This window comes from Carassius carassius, chromosome 34 (assembly GCF_963082965.1).
Source record: "Carassius carassius chromosome 34, fCarCar2.1, whole genome shotgun sequence".
Lineage (NCBI taxonomy): Eukaryota > Metazoa > Chordata > Actinopteri > Cypriniformes > Cyprinidae > Carassius > Carassius carassius.
The window spans coordinates 6789353-6807096 of record NC_081788.1 but is presented as its reverse complement, the minus strand read 5'-3'; the positions used below and the strand labels follow the sequence as shown (position 1 = coordinate 6807096).

The window sequence follows — 17744 nt, the reverse complement described above, 5'->3', positions numbered from 1 at the left end:
GTGTAAAATACTTTTCAGGTGTTTTAAGGCACTATGCTTAGAATTTCATGAAACTCGACACACACATCAGTATTAATGATAGGTAGACACTGGCAAAAGCTCATAAATGGGCGCTCTATGGTGCCACAAAAGTGTGTGTGTCAGTGCACAGACTGCAGTGTGTGTGTGTGTGTGTGTGTGTGTGTGTGTGTGTGTGTGTGTGTGGCAGTGGGGAGTGGGTGAGGGGTTACATATATTGTTCTCATCAAGCCGGAAAACTTTCTAATTCACAGTCATTAGCTACGACCAACAGGAACTAGCTACCACAAATATAAAATATAGTATAATATAAATCTAAAAGGTGCTTTTTCAAGTTTGTGCACTGACTTCTATAAGATGTGATGCCTGAGTATAAACAAGAGACTTGTAGTGCATTATTTAGTATAACCTCCACTGACTGGTCCATCACTCCTGCCTCTTTTTCTTCAAGGGTTCAAGCTCCCCGTCTCACTACTTTCTCTGCTGTGTCCCCTGCTGCAGCACATAAGTCCATGTGATTTTTAATAATTCAATGTCAGCTCTGCTGCACTCAGGTCTGAGTCTGAGCGTGTGCAGAGCAGCGCTGGCTGATACACTCCTGCAGTCTGTGCACTGACAGCTGCACCACAGTGAGAGAGAGAGAGAGAGAGAGAGAGAGAGAGAGAGAGAGATACGACTGCAGAGAACACTGGGAAAATCCAATACACCCTCATACACTCACCCAGGGAACAGCAGCAGTCTATCTGTGTCCCTCTCTTCTGAGTCTAACACCTCCCCACATCTATCATTCACACCCTGGATCTTCTTCTCTTGCAGCTTCTTTAATAGTGACGGATAGAAACCAGGATCATCCAGCCATCTGTGTTTCTTGACACTCAAGCTGGAGAAGAGAAGGTGGAAGATGGTGCAAGCAAGGCCAAGACGGACCCTGCGATGGCCGGACTGGCAGCTGTCTGTTTGCGTGCTGCTTTTGTGTATGTTTGGGATGGCGGTGGGCCACAGAGCTCCCAAAACCCCACGATGTCCAGCCACCTGCTCCTGCACTAAAGACAGTGCCTTCTGTGTGGACACCAAGGCCATTCCCAAGAGCTTCCCACCAGGAATTATCTCCCTGTGAGTACTGGAAAAACCACATGTACCTGTCTCTTCTCTTATTTTTGTCGACTATATTCAAAAAAGGGGAAAGTTGCTCATGTAAACTGACTATTATCACTTTATTAGCAGCATAACATGGACTGTCTAGAGTAAAGTATTAGAAAATTAAGCTGGCCATTACGTCACCTGTCAAGTGACTTCATTCCTTTAGAATTGTGAGACAAGGTTTATGATTATAATACAATCATAAAGAAGTAAAAAAAAAAATAGAGCTCATATAGTGTCACATATAGTGACAGTTTTTTGGCCTGTAAAGTGTTTTGACTCTATAACCTGATATTTGTTAGACACTGAAATGTATTTTGCACCTGTCAGAGCTGCAGTGGAGGGCAATGACTTCATTTCAGTCTGTTTATCACACAGATCTGTTTCATGGCTTGAGAAGACTATCGTGTGTATATAGTGCATGTTATGTAATGTAGAGTACTTTCTGAGTTTCATATGGTGGTGAACTATTCCTTTAAACTGACTCAAAAAGTACTTTTGCTGAGCTGACAGAAAGTGTGGTGAAGTCTAAATGAAGTCAGCTTACGTCTGCTGTAGAGACATCATCATATACACAGTTATTATCCTAATAATAAACATAACCGCAGATACCATATTATATATATATAATATTACGTTCACTCAAGTTATCACACAATTCCATAGTATTTCAACAGCTTTATTCCCCTTGTATTAAAACACAACAAGATTACAGGAGGTTCAAGTAAATTTCATTTAATAATATTTGCAGACAAGCCATTAATTTACGAAGACTTATGTAACCGGGGGCTTTAACTGAGTTTACTCGTATTCCTGTCTGTATTCTGAAGAATTTTCTCAAACTATAGATCTCATGTTAGCTGAGTAATATACTGTAGAGTTGTGCACTCTATAACGGTGCCCTTATTTTCAGACTGAGAATATTAAGAGGGAAGGAAGATCTCTGTCCTACTTTCTAATAATTACATATTGAGATCCTTTCAGGTGTGCAGAGCAATTGTTTAAGAAAAAAGGCCAAACATAACTGCTCCAAATTAGACTAAAATGAATTGTAACTATATATATATACACACACACACATATGGGAAAATGTGGTGCTTCTCCTAAATTATTCATCATAATGCTAGTGGTATGCTATTATATGTAAGTATTAAATATTAAATACATACTCATCGCATGCTATGCACCCAAATGATGCCTCAGATCATGAAACTTGTGTTCGTTTAATTCATCTTTCAAGTAGCTAGACTCCGACTAATGAAATCGAATTCATCTAATGACAATTAAACACCCCGAATCCCAAACACATCCCATATATTTACATATATCTAAATAATTTCCATATATCCCATGTATCTAAAGACATAATCAATCCAATTCTTTGTAATTATTTGTGAAATTTAATTTCTTAGTGAAAATTGTACATCTTCACCATTTTCTACAAAAAGACTTGAGGATGGACTTTTCTGACTTGGGCCAAAGTAACCATGATAGCAGAACACCATTGAAACTACATATCAACATCACATATAGTGCCTAGCAACCACAAAGAGATTCCTTAGCAACCATAAACATCTTAGCATTGTGGTGGTTTTGCACAGGAGAGCATCATGCATAATCAGTGTTGGGAAGGTTACTTTGGAAATGTAATAGGTTACAGATTACAAGTTACCCTGTTTAAAATGTAATAGTAGTGTTACTTTTTCAATTACTTTATTAAAGTAATGTAACTAATTACTTTTGAGTACTTTTTGATTACTTTTCTAAATTTGTGAAAATTAAAGAATAATAAATAAAAGCATATACATCAACTTAAATACAGTTATCTAATAAGCATGTGTCGTATTCTGTGTAATAAACTCCTGAAACATTGGTGTTTTTTTGAAACTGCTGTCTCTGTATATGATGATAGTTTTCTCAAAATAAGTAAAATGCACATGAAGTGACACAGAGCAGTTCTAGAAATTATGTTTATGTGCTCGTGTACTCCTATATTGAGGCAGCAGAGGTTGAAAACACTGCGAGCTTCAGTAGTCCTATGTGTAGTAAATGAAACCATGTCTTTGCCATTAATTTACAGGAGGGGCGGACTGGGAAAAAAATTCAGACTGGAAAATTCTAACTTATACAAACAAATTCATGGACAAAACTATTTTTTGTATGGACCTGACATAAAAAAGGTTTACATCTTTAATTTCGGGACATGCAAAATAATTAAAAGTTCTCTCCTGAACTGCACCTTCACTTCCATTTTTCTCTTCAGTCTCTTTATTTTGCCCTGTTATCCATCTCTCTCATGACTTTAATACTCAAGATTGAACAAAACTATACTTTACAATACAATACTCTACAATACTACAATATCTTTATAGAAAAAATCCTAGTACTGTACACGGGCCATGTTTTTCCCTTACAAAAAATTACCATGCTTTTATTAGCCTATATAAAAGTAAAATAACCTTTTTTTTATTTTTTGTTTTTTTGCAAATGGATAAATAAATACATTTGTAAAATAATTTTAAATTTTTGGTTATCACAGTTAAACAATAGTAACCATTTTCTCTGGATTTATAGTTAAATATTAAAATGTTAATTTTCGTAAGGGTTGTGCTGTTGTCTGTCGTAGCTCCCCCTAAACCTATAAAAAAAAATCTGATTTTTTTCAGCTAAATTACTACTGTAACATCACAACAGATAATAATGATGTCCTTTATATAGTATTTTGAGTGATGACTGGTGAGAACACGTGCTGCTGCTTGATTAAATAAATAAAAAAACAAAGACAAAAAAGCATCTTTACAGATGAAACTGACCTGAAACCCTGAACAGTAGTTCTGCTTCTCTGCTCCAGCAGCCCCCCCCCCCTTTCTCTCTCTCTCTCTCTCTCTCTCTCTCTCTCTCTCTCTCTCTCTCTCTCCCTCTCTCTCTCTCTCTCTCTCTCTCGCATTGATTACTCTGATCCAAACCGTTTGGCGGAGGCGCGGAGAGCGCGCGAGTCATGACTAACAATTCATAACTTATTAGAGATTTAATTCTCAAATGGCGGATTCGCAAATGATCGCTTTAGTACATTCGGCAGGCAATTATACAATAATGATATTAAATAGTGGGGCAAAATCGGCTTCCAGGTCACCGGGAATTGTCCCGGTTCTCCCGGTGTCCAGTCCGCGCCTGATTTCCACAGACACGCAGAACGTGCAGGAGTCATATATTGCATTTTTGGGGCTCTATATTCACAGACACTAGTCCATGACATGTTTTGATTCAAGTGTACTGACCTACTTTTGATTTAGTTATCCAAAATGTGGCATATTCCGTCCGCGTTAGGCATTCCGTTTTTATGACTGGATTCTACGAACCAGACTGTGTTTCCGCATCCCGGAAATTATTAGGGCGTATGTCTCAGAATAGTCAGTGCAATTTGGGAAAGAAATCAGTTAAATCTGTATGTGGATGTGTGTAAATATTCAAATGTAATCCCCTTTGTAATCGTAAAAAAATTCATAAGTAACTGTAATTTAATTACTCATTTTTTCTTAGTAACTGTAACTAATTACAGTTACAATAATTTTGTAATTAAATTACGTAACGCCGTTACATGTAACTAGTTACTCCCCAACACTGCATAATATTTAGAATATGTGAAAATCTAGTTTTGTGTATAAATGTTCACTTGGGGCAAGGTTTTAGAGACTTTTAGAGATTTTTTTCTGAAGTCATTACTTTAAGATGACTGTAACAGCAACTATATTTGTGATGATGATGATGATGATGGCGGTGTTTCTGTTATTCTACCAGGACTATGGTGAACGCTGCTTTCACAGAGATTCCTGAAGGAGCTTTTTCCCACATGCTCCTACTGCAGTTCCTGTAGGTACCAAATGCATGATGATCGTCCCCCGCAATTTCTTATTATGGTCTGTGTGTGTCTGAAAGTGGGAAAAAGAGTGAGGATTGTAACATCCGTCAGCTGCATGTCTGAGCAGTGTGTAGTTTGATGTGTATCGGTGACAGAGCCTCCATTTACAGACTGGCCACACTCACACAACAACAGTGTTTCTGTCCTCGCTCTGTGTGTGAGAAAGACAAGAGAGAAGTTTGTTTTCAAATGACAGCATGCAGTTCTTCAGTCTCGGAGACATAACGTGATGTCCTGTTATATCACATATGCAATGCTCTGTTTAGAAACATCTTTCAATACACTTAAGTAGCCTTTTATTTCAGTAATATTATATTATTTGCAACTACAGATTTTAAAAAACATATTCTTACACTACTATTTGACGTTTTTAGTTCAAACCATAAATAAAGATGCTGGTTTACTGGACTCATTGTTCATTTTAAGGACTATAGAGGACTATCAGTGAAGTACACAATGTGCTTATAATACTTGGAGCTTTGTTATCTTTTTTATTTCAGAGGGCTAACATTTAACAAAGGCAGTTTATTTGTCATCTATATAGTACCTATGTCTAAAATATGTGAGAAATGTTCAGCTCAATGAAAGTGCACAGTCTTTTATTAGTCTCTTTCTCTGCGCAGGCTGTTGAACTCAAACACATTCTCTCTGATTTCTGATGATGCTTTTGCTGGTCTTGGACATCTGCAGTACCTGTAAGTATCTGTCCATGTTGATTAATGGATGGATGGATGGATGGAGGAGTGGGTTGGTGGGTGGGTGGGTGGGTGGATTGATCACTTGCCCAACAGATGGACAGACTAGATGTTGCATTTTCAGTGAGATTTTTGCTGATATTTTGTTCTGACACTGGATTTTGTTCACAGAAATGAAATGAGCTACAATTATGGTTTCAGCAGTTTCTTTCAGCATTCTTTTTCTGTACAAAGAAATATAAAACAAGAGAAAGCATCAGATATATATAAAGTTCGAAAGCAAGTGTTTAGAACAGGTCAGGGATCATTTGCACAGCCGTTGACAATGATTATCCAATAAAACATTTCTTGATATGAGACAATGTGGCACAATATTAGCTTTCCCAACAAAAACACTAGTCTTGTCTTCTCTGGAACTGTGCTGAGTTCCTCTCGTTTTCTTCCAGTCTTCCTCTCTGTCTCTCTTTCTTTCTACATTTCTTTCAGTTTCCTATCAGTTAGGACTTGATTACCCTCTTCTGTGTTTTAGATTTCACAATGCTGAATCAACAGATGAGCCTCCTGTTAGAGGACGTGCCAAATTTATGTTGATTCACCAAAGAGATTGTGGTTGTCTATAAATGAGATAGCTGATAAAAACTACCTTCTTTTACAGAATATTGAAAGGTCATTGGGTAGATGCCAAAAAGTACATTTATTACTGCTCAAAATTATTGTGCATTCTAACTAAAAAATGTTTTAACCCAACATTACATTTGATCAGTGGGGTAACGTAATCAGATTACTAGTATAGTAATGCATTACTTTTGTATTTACAACAAAATATTTTTTTTAAATAATAAATAACGCCAGTTTTCCCATTTATTCACTCATTTCTCCTGTCCTCATGTTGAGAGAAATTAGGAGTCAGGTACAGAGGCACTTCCTTCAGGCTGAGGCTTATTCATTTCACTTTTGGTGTGAAAGGGTCTTTTACAGTCTTTACAGTTGCCAGAAATATAACTTTTTTTTTGTTATTAATAAACAAATAAGCAAGCCTAGCCCAGGTGATAAAAAGTAACGTTCACAAAGAGTAACTAAAGTAACGCAATTAGTTACTTTTTTTATGGAGTAAATCAATTTGGTAATGCATTACTCTTAAAAGTCATTTTCCTCATTCCTCCTGCATTTCAGGTTGGAGCATTTCTTTATATAACAGCAGATGTGACACCTCTTAAAAAATGTAAATTTCAATCAAATACTTTTTAAAAGCCACTGAGATGAATGGGAATATGCATAGCTTTCACCAGGTTTTCACCATTTTCATGCAGGTTGTGCAGTTTCTTCTGAGTCCTTCTTTAGATTCAGTGAGCATTGTCTTTCAGATGAAAGCATTGGCAGCTCATTGACTGCAGAAAGAGAGTGAATGAGATAAAAGAGAGAGGGGGGAGGGACTTGCTGTTGCAGAAAGCTTTTAGCATTAATGAAAACTCCCACATCCTCAGTGTCATTAAACTAAAAGCATTAACAAAGCAAATGTGGCAAGGTTTGCAGAGGTCTACTTGAATGCTGTGACACATGAATCCGTCAGGGAGCAGGCACCATGCTTTCACATCCTTAGCGTTTATTACAATGAATATAATGGGAGAAAATATGCATTTGATTAATATCCCTGTCCTAATCTTTGATCATTCTCTCTGAAATGGCACACAGTACCTAAATCTTATCTACAAATATTTGTATGTGTTGTTGGCTGAATTGATTTACATGCCTTAAATGGTTCATTTAATGCCCATATTCTCTTTTTTTAACCACTTCCTTACAGATTTATTGAGAACAACAACATCCAAGCCCTGTCAAAGCACACTTTCAGAGGACTGAAGTCTCTGACACATCTGTATGTATTGCATCTGCCTATAAAATAATCAGTTATCAGTGTAACGATGAAAAAAAAGTAAATAATTGATTAAATCCATTTAACTGACAACTGTTGCTAGCGTTCGAAGTAGACAGAGTGTAAGATGAAATGTTCATGAATTTTTGAAAAAGGTAAAAAAAATAGACGAAGAAAAGCAGTTGTCAATTGGATTAAGACAAGTAAATAGTTAAAACAATAAAAATAAATAAACAATTATTTTGTTTTATCATGTTGAACATGATTTAAATTAACAGTTTAAAATATATTAAGACACACTGGAAAATATCATTGTGCGACTTCTACAATGGTTTTCGGGATGGTCAATATTTATAAAGATATTTCTATGGATACATTTTATCTGAGTTTTGTCTTTAGACACCTTTGGAACAGAACACTTTTTTATATGGTCCACTCCACGATCTTTGAATATTCAGACAGTAAATCACACACTAATGTGTTGGTTATTGTACCTTATAGATTTGAATGAAGATTGTTGAGGTAAATTTGCAATCCAACATGATAAATAGATTCTGTTATGTCTCTCCATTATCAGGTCTCTGTCCAACAACAACCTGCAGGTTCTTCCCAGAGATCTCTTCAAGCACCTGGACATCCTCACTGACCTGTATGTACCAGACATTCCCCTGTGAGGGGCTCCTACAAAAATAACCCAGAACCCTAACTCATTTATTCTGCATGTGAAAAATAGAAAGCATTATAAAGGCAAAATTTCTCCAGAGTAAAATTATTAGCTTTTATTAAGCATTGATTGCATTAAAGCTAAATCAGCTTATTTTGAATTAAAATTAAACCTATTTCTTCACAAAACTAAAAAACTCAAATGTTCCACAGATCGCAATTGAAAAACCACTCACAGATCAGTCAAAAGGTGAAAATTAGTGTATTTTTTCATCTCATTTGTACCTTTTTATTTCTGTCTCCAATGCAGAGACCTGCGAGGGAACTCGTTCCGTTGTGACTGTAAGATCAAATGGATGGTTGACTGGATGGAGAAGACCAACACCTCGGTTCCCGCCATATACTGCGACAGTCCTTTTGAGTTCCAGGGCCGACGCATCCATGACCTCACACCACGTGACTTCAACTGCCTCAGCGCAGGTAACCAAGTTCAGATCTGTACAAATGGCATTTCAGACTGGTGCCTGGAATCTGGAAGTAACATATGTACTATACATTGATAAAAGTATGTGGACGTCCCCTTTACTATGATCACATGACAGCATCAGCACCATTAAGCTTTCGACAACACTTTCCAATTTTTTTTTTTTTTACATTTTCTGGAAAGTTTTAATTAGAATAGTTTGCAGGAGTGTGATTTTAAACACAATGATCTGTGAAAGTGGACTAGTGAGTACGTGAGTTTTGCTGTTCGGCATTATAGCCTTCAATCTCTGTAGTTCCATTAAACTTCCTGAGATTACCTTGAGCTTATATTAAAAGTGTAGTAAGCGATTTTTGCAAACAATGTTGATATTTGAAAGCACAAAAACAAACACGCCCATACCCCAACAGGACCTTGCCCCTATTTTGATAACTCCGCCCCACATGTATGTACACAACCCTGGCGGCGATGATGGCGGTTTCTTCTAAGCCTGCAGGCCACAGCGTATTCAGGCTAAAACCAACACAGAAAAGTTGTGTAAAAAAGCAAAATCAGCCTAACTCACCGATCAAGAAGAAACAAAGCAACCTCGGCGTCTGATTCCTTGAGTTTCTCCACCGCTGGAAGCTGCTCCGATATTTACACGGGTCCTACCTTTTGCCTGATCGTAACCCTTTTTCAGAGGTGTAAAAAATCAAAACTTTTACTCAGTAAAAATTTTACTCAATTAAAATTACAAGTATCTGGTCAAAAACATACTTGAGTAAAAGTAAAAAAGTACAACTTTAAATTGAAAAAAGTACTTCTACTTTTTTTCTGACAGACAATACAGAAGAATGGTTAAAGGAAGAGAATGGAAAAATGCAATGGCACAGGTCAAATATGTATATTTAGTTCAACAACAACAATTAAAATGAAACACAGTGGAACACACACACACACAAAAAGAAAAATACAGGGAAAGGGATTAAAAGGAAACTCCATCCTTTCCACCCTCGTGCCATCCTATATGACTTTCATTTATCAGATGAACACAATCTAGTTTTAGAAAAAAAAAAAAAAGTGTATGGGACATCCAAAATGTCACTTCCAAAACTATACACAAAGAGAATAAGACAGTAACTCATTAAACCCCTGATTATGAATCACTGTCTTCTTAAGTGAAACGATACAAATACCAATATTTGAATCTTGACCGTCATGTTCACTTTGTGTGGTTTCTGAAGTGGTCCTGTCCCCTTGCATTATATGGACCAAAAATCTTAGCTTGTGTGAAGAAAGAAAGTCATAAACCTCTGGGATGACAGAGGTTCAGTAAATGGTGAGAGAATTTTCATTTTTGGGTGAACTATCCCTTTAAAGAGCAAGATGTGAAGGAGAGGCTAGAAATATATTCCAGCAGAATACAAGAATGTGCTGAATTAATGAGGAGAGTCATAGAATTAAAACATACAACGTTAACGTTTTTAAAGGCCACTTTATTTGTGTTGTCTATTCAACGTCACTTTCTAAAAGGACAGTTAATCTTTTCAATGTTTATTTGGGGCATTTAAAGTTTTGTTCTTAGCAAATATTGATAAATAATTATTTGTGACTAATTAGATTAATTAATAAGAAAAGAATGCAATTATTAAGATTAGAAAAATATCCACTGACGGTCCTAAATCCTACTTAATGTTTCATATAATGATCTATTGTAAATACAACTTATCCACCACCTGGTAAGAACATCACTAAACATGAATTACAATTTATTTAGCATATAATGTTTATTTAAACAATTTTTTTTTTAGATTTGTAACATTTAATAAACAAAAAAATCCCACAAAAATATGAATTGTATTTAAATTCTCATCATTTTGTGCATTCAGCTAATATATTACATAACTAATGACTCTATCAAAACAGAACAAATAATAAAAACAATTTTTTTTTTTTTTTTTTCACAACTACCTCAATATGCTTCCTCAGATTTGATGGTGAAATTTCAAAGCCAGACATTTACCTGATGAAAGTCATAAATGAAATAGAAATGTGTGTGTTTGATGCATGAAAACAGTGATCATTATTTCTCACGTCAGGCACACACGTTTGAGCTTCTGTTTACCATATTTAATGTGCATAAGATCAAATTAAAATATAATGTACTTTTCAAGATGAAATCAAATTTAAGGAGTAAAAACTACTGTTTTTTCTTCAGAAATCTTATCAAGTAAAAGTACAAGTAGTCAGATTAAATTGTACTTGAGTAAATTACAAATGCCCCAAAATAATACTTAAGTACAGTAATCAAGTAAAATTACTCAAGTATTTTACACCTTTGCCCTTCTTTTTAATGTTTTGTTCCTATTAAATTTTCCTTTTCTTCCTTTTTTTATTTGCCATCTCTCGCGCTCTTCTTCCTATCATCCCTAGACACGCCCCTTAGTGTGTTTTTGGACTCAACCAACCCAGGGGTCAAAAGCATATAATAGGTTATAAATAAAGGCTTCATAGAAAGTGTTACAGAAACCAAAAGGCTTTACTGACTCCTGACAAACCAAACCTGTCAAACCAAAAATTATTCAGACACCAGATATTTTTTTCTAGTGGGTGCAGGGCACTATAATTAATTTATGTTAGGCAGGATAGCAAAATGAAGTAAACTCTTCATACTTTCTTCATTCATTCATACAGTGGACTACCAGCAAAACCGATAAAAAATTCGGAACCAAAAATGATTATCTGACATTATCAAGATGAATGTTCTTACACAGTTTAGCTCTGAGTTCTTGTCATATTAAACTACCATTTTATAGCGAATAACTATGATAATGTGTGAAGGTGTGATTAAACGTTGGTTTGACTGTATGGTGGATTAAATGGGATTTAAAAGAAATGTGTTGAAGAACCCACTACACTGACTCTGATATGAAATGTTCTTCTAATCCAGATTTTGCTGTATATGAGTCATACTCGTTCCAGTCTCTATCTGTGGAGTCATACGTGTTTAACGATGACCAGTACATAGTTTTCGCTCAGCCCAACACTGGAATCTGCACTGTGTTCATTTGGGATCATGTGAACATGCTTTTCAAGACACATTACAACATCACATGTAAGTCAAAACTAGCAAAACAGAGTTTTTCTTATTACTTTATTTAACAGAACCAATAAAAATAGACTTAAATAGATTATCTATGGAGGTCTTGTCTGAAGCAGTGGTTTCCCAATCTTTTTACCCGTTGTACAAATCCTATGTTTCGCAACAGTGACAACTGAACTTCATCTTTTCAGACACTTAATGGAATGAAAGTGTACGCTTAAGTAAACTATTATTTCATTAATATCATCTGCAAGTAGTATATATATACCTTTAAGAATTGAAGTACACTACAAGTGCACATTCAGTATAATTAAGTGAACTTCTTTTTCACAAGGGAAGGAAGTATTAGATTTCTGGAGTATTAGATTTCACACAACATTAAGAATCAATACTCAAAAGTGCATCAAGATTCACTTCACGTTACACTCAGTTACTAATATACTAATGTATGTGCATTCCAGCTCGATCTGCTGTGTATTGTAAACCTGTGGTTTTCAACAACACTCTCTACATGGTTTTGGCTCAGCTCTTTGGAGGATCACACATCTACAAGTATGTCTATGTGTCTATGGACACTCAAATATTGTCTGACAATACTTAGTGTGTAATCACAATTGACCCTCAAGTGTTTTTTTGTGTCTCTTTAGTGTTAGCATTGCTAATCTTCACACACTTTTAGTATACTATTACCACAACAGTCGTATCGTAAGTCACTGCAGTGCCATCTATTGACGTGGATCATCCTGATCATCAGTTTTATGTAAATTACACTTATACTTGTGAGTTTTAGAGAGTGATCTACACAGTAATGATGTCCTTTATCTGTCCAACAAACAACTTGTGTATCGGTACATGGGAAAATTCTGAATTGCGAGATATAAACTCAGAATTCTGACATTTTATCATTTCGGACATCAAGTTTATATCTCACAAAAAAATGTATTTTTCTAGCAATTCTGAGTTTCTCGTAATACCGACTTTTTCTCAGAATTGCAAGGTTATAAATATTTACAAGATATAAACACAATTATAAAAACAAGTTTTCAACACTTTGAACCATTTATATCTGGCCATTCTGAGTTTACATCTCACAAAAGCAACTTTTTGTCTCACATTTCTACCTTTCTTCTTGCAGTTCTGTGAAGAAAAGTCTGAATTGTGAGATATAAGCTCAGAATTCTATTTTTTTTTCTTCCAATTCAATTTACAGTTATGAGTTTATATCTCACTATTCTGAGAAAGAAATGCAAGAAAAAAAGTCAGAATTGTGAGACAAAGTCCCAGTTACCTTTTCTATCGTTTTATTCCTTGGCGTAAACTTGCAATTGTAAGTTAAGAACATGTGATTCTGAGGGAAAAAGTAAGAATTCTAAGATATAAACTTAGAAATGTGAGGAAAACGGTTACAATTTTTATTTCATAGTGAAAATAAACTCTCATAGAGGGTGACCTGCACCACATTAAACGCCCAATTAAAACACTATTTTATAGAAAACTATAATAACTCATGTGTACTCCATTCAGTTGAATCTTCACAAAAACACAGTTTATTTCTTAACATGTAAAACATTTTAAATGAGCGCTGAACTATCGAATGCTAATTTATTTAATAAACTGTTTCAATATCTCGAGGAGTTGGATTTACATAGTATCTGTTTCTATGTGATCGTCATCATCATGGCATCATTGTGACATCATGTTGCTGTTGTTGTTGTCAGATGGGAGGAAGGTCCAATGCGTTTCGTCAAAATCCAGGACATCGACACCACCCGTGTCCGTAAACCCAACTTCATTGAGACTTTCCAGATCGAAGGAGATTGGTATTTCGCAGTAGTTGACAGCTCTAAAGCGGGATCCACCAGTCTGTACCGCTGGAACAGTAATGGCTTTTACTCACACCAGTCCCTCCATCCCTGGCACAGAGACACTCACATCGACTTCCTAGAGGTGGACGGCAAACCTCGTCTCATACTCTCTAGCACCTCGCAGCCCCCGGTGGTGTATCAGTGGAACCGCAGCCAACGCCAGTTTACCTACCACTCTCAGATCACCGAATCAGGCGATGTGCAGATGGTGAAGCACTTCTGGGTACGAAAAGTGCTGTATCTCTGCCTCACACGCTTCATAGGAGACTCGAAGATCCTGCGGTGGGACAGCCAACGCCTTGTAGAGATCCAAACCCTGCCGTCACGGGGCTCAATGGCAGTGTATCCGTTCAACGTTGGAGTGAGGCAGTACCTTCTGCTGGGAAGCGATTATTCATTCTCTCGAATCTATCTGTGGGACGAGCTCACTCAAAGATTCCAGCCCTTCCAGGAACTCAACATGCTCGCGCCTCGAGGCTTCAGCCTGGTCTCTGTTGACAATAAGGATATTCTGTTAGCGGCCAGTTTTAAAGGAAAGACCATGGCCTACCAGCATCTAGTGGTGGACCTCAGTGCCAAATAGGCAGCTGGAGAGGTTTTACTGGGGTTTCAGGGTGTAAGTGCGTGAACGCCAAGAGCTGCAAAACTTCTACATCTTTCTACATCTGCATTCACACATGAATTGATTCTGTCATTGCTGAATACTCATACATTAGTTACTGTGAGTGTAAGCCATCATCAACTCAAGAAACATGTTCAGTCTTTAAACTGATTACCTATTTGAGTCTTTAAAGCTAAATAAATATGTACAATATGCACTGGAATGATGACATGTTTCTCCAAAAGGATGTAAATTGTTCATATAAAACAGTTTCATATAAAAAAGGGGATTTTATTTTAGACGGATGTCACTTCCTTATTCATGTACCATCATAGCATGAACATGTCTAAGAATATTATGTGTTACCAAGAGAAATAACAAGTTTCATTTTAGTCACTCAACTGAGTTTGAGTGTTAAGGGTTTGCTTTAAGGATTTTCTATGCAGATGATTCTCTGAAAATGTTAAATTATTGTACTTGGAAAACAATACGCCTAATTTACTAACTGGTAGGTCATTATAAACTCTTTGCTGTCATCAGCATGCATTACAGTAAATGACTGTAGTGGAAATGTAATTTATGATGTGTCACAAAATAAAGTTCAAATATATGTATATCTTGCACAGGTTTTTTTTTTCCTAGCTTGGAGTGATTATCTCTCCAACCTTGTGTCTATCCTTCTACTCCCTCTCATTCCTTTTTGTCCATAGCTCTGCATGTACCTCAATGCCAAATCTCTTCCTTTTCTGCCTCCTCTGTCTCCATTTTAGCACAATCTATGGTGACAATAGTCAGAAACCGTATGATCATTCATCGTCACTGTGTAGGCTATATGTTATATATCCTCCTGAGAACCAGAAAGAAAAAAAAGCTTTTTGAATTTAGCATTCTTTTCATGGCATTACATTGTTTAGAGCATAAGAAAACATTTAAAATGGATTGTTCAAAACAAGAATCATTCAACATTTATGTGACAAAACATTTTAATATTGTCTAATTTGTGCTCCAAAATGTTGTTTACTTTTAAAGTTTTTAACGCTTGGAATGTTTGACTTCCCAGTGTGATGGTGTCATAACAGGGTTGAATATGTGACTATTTAGGATTCTTCTCAGGTTTACCTCGCTACTATTCGCTCGCACATTTTAAAGATCTAGCTGGAGATTATTTGTGAACTGTTCCTTGCAGACGCGATTCCTCACCTACAGCTATCACGCATCGTCATATGACGTTTACCAAAAGAACATAGTTTTGAGTATTTAGTGTAATGCAATGTGTTTATGTGGTTTAAGGTTCAAAAACATTATTTTCCACATACTGTAAATTATTGTTGCTCCTTTATCCCCTGCCTTTCTAAAACGCATTGATTTTAACAAAACTCATCGTTCTGAAAAGCAAGATGTGTGCTGATTGGCCAGCTATCCAGTGCGTTGTGACTGGCCGAATTCCTCAAGACGAGAGAAAAACGTGCAGGGATGCATCTTATCGTCTGAGGCAGCACGTTGAGAAAGAACTGCACCTACTCCCACCTCTGATGCGTCGACCTCCACCACGAACTGCCATGTGGGATCAGGGGCTACTAAGATGGGAGCCAAAACAAAGCGGCTCTTGAGGTTTGTAAATACAGTTTCGGCTGTATTAGACCACCTGAACGGAGTACTGGGGGAGGTCAAGGTGGTCAGTGGTGAGACTGAAATTACGGTCAGTGGTAGTTGGCTGAAATTACGAATAAAACGTCGATAAAAATTGGCGAACCCCAGAAACCCCTGTAGGGCCTTACGGGAATCTGGACTTAGCCAATCTATCACAGCCTTAACCTTGTCAGGATCCATACGTATTCCCTCAGACGAGACGTTATATCCTAGGAAGGGAACCGACTGTGCCTGAAATACGCATTTCTCCGCCTTGACAAAATGACCATTCTCAAGTACTCGTTGGAGCACTCGTCTGACGTGTTGTACATGTTCCAGGAGAGATGAAGAAAAAATCAGTATGTCATCCAGGTAAACATATATAAACTGATCTACCATGTCTCTCAACAAATCATTCACGAGTGCTTGGAAAACCCCTGGCGAGTTGGAGAGCCCGAACGGCATCACCAAATATTCAAAGTGCCCTCTAGGGGTGTTAAAGGCGGTTTTCCACTCATCCCCCTTCCTGATGCGGACCAAATGATAAGCATTACGTAAATCCAGTTTTGTGAATATGGATGCTCCCTGCAACCTCTCGAAAGCTGAAGACATCAATGGCAAAGGATAGGTATACTTTACCGTGATGTTGTTCAGCTCTCGGTAGTCAATACAAGGTCGCAGAGAACCATCCTTCTTACCCACAAAAAAGAATCCCGCCCCCGCTGGAGAAGTATTTCTCCATGGCCTCCCTCTCCGGAATAGAAAGAGAGTAAAGCTTGCCCTTAGGCGGAGACTTACCTGGAACTAAGTCTATGGCATAGTCATAGGGACGATGCGGAGGAAGAGAAGCAGCGAGGGACTTACTGAACACTTCCTTCACTCTGCGGGCACGTTTGATAAAACCATGGTCTCCTCCTGAAAGACAGAAACAGACACAGCAGGACAAGCAGAAACCAGACAAGACTCATGACAACTTTCACTCCACAAGGTGATGGTGTTGGAACCCCAATCCACTCGTGGATTGTGTTTGACCAACCAGGGATGACCTAAAACGATGGATGCAACAGGGGAGTCCATGAGAAAAAAGGATATGGTTTCAGTGTGGTTGCTGGAGGTGAGCAGAGTGATGGGTTCAGTGGTGTGAGTAACGTGTGGCATTTGCTGGCCATTGAGTGCGGTGACATGGATTTGACGAGACAAGGAAAGGACAGGAAGGTTCAGGTGACGTGCAAGGTCAGTGTCAATGAAATTACCTACGGCTCCAGAGTCCAGAAGGGCGTGACAGTTGTGAGTGTGGTTCTCCCACCGCAGTTTCACCGGTAGGAGAGTCGATGATGTAGTTGAGGACTTCCCGGCGAAGATCCCACCCGATAGTAGCCTCAAACTTACTACCGGGGTGGCTCTTTTACCGGACATGAACGAAGGATATGACCCAAGCCACCACAATATAAACATTGGCCTCGGGACCTCCGCCTCTCTCTCTCCTCCCGGGATAGTCGAGCTCTACCCACCTGCATGGGTTCTTGATCGGAGATGGGACCGACCATGTTCTCTCGACTCGAGTTACCCCGTTCTGGAGAGTTGTGAAGACATGAAAGACTGGCCTGTTTACCAAGACGATTAATCAGGGTGTCCACACGGAGTGCCAAGTCGATGAGACCATTGGGACTGGTTGGTAACTTGAGGAGGTAGATCACCTTATGAACACAGTCAGACAGCCCATGCAGGAATCGATCCCACTGCGCCTCCTCGTTGGCACTGGCACGCGGCCG

General features: G+C 37.7%; 1 protein-coding gene across 2 annotated transcripts; it reads left to right on the top strand.

The window, feature by feature from the left end:
• Positions 1 to 679: 679 nt before the first annotated feature.
• Positions 680 to 14325, top strand: LOC132115392 (leucine-rich repeat LGI family member 3-like). 2 transcript variants are annotated; one of them, XM_059523842.1, is made up of 9 exons: positions 685 to 1131; positions 4957 to 5028; positions 5701 to 5772; positions 7577 to 7648; positions 8223 to 8294; positions 8619 to 8788; positions 11725 to 11889; positions 12339 to 12429; positions 13596 to 14325. In XM_059523842.1, exons 1-9 carry the CDS (start codon positions 920 to 922, stop codon positions 14323 to 14325), a joined length of 1656 nt encoding a protein of 551 aa, XP_059379825.1. In that variant the 5' UTR covers positions 685 to 919. The 2 variants fall into 2 exon arrangements, with proteins under 2 accessions (XP_059379826.1, XP_059379825.1); XM_059523843.1 differs by lacking the exons at positions 4957 to 5028; positions 5701 to 5772 and having other exon boundaries at positions 680 to 1131.
• The last annotated feature ends 3419 nt before the right edge of the window (positions 14326 to 17744 follow it).

Excerpts from the sequence above, each read along its gene's own strand:
- LOC132115392 (XM_059523842.1), top strand. The coding sequence starts at position 920 with ATGGTGCAAGCAAGGCCAAGACGGACCCTGCGATGGCCGGACTGGCAG. Across the intron at positions 1,132-4,956 it reads CCACCAGGAATTATCTCCCT|GACTATGGTGAACGCTGCTT; the intron begins GTGAGTACTGGA and ends TTATTCTACCAG. Across the intron at positions 8,295-8,618 it reads CTGGACATCCTCACTGACCT|AGACCTGCGAGGGAACTCGT; the intron begins GTATGTACCAGA and ends TCTCCAATGCAG.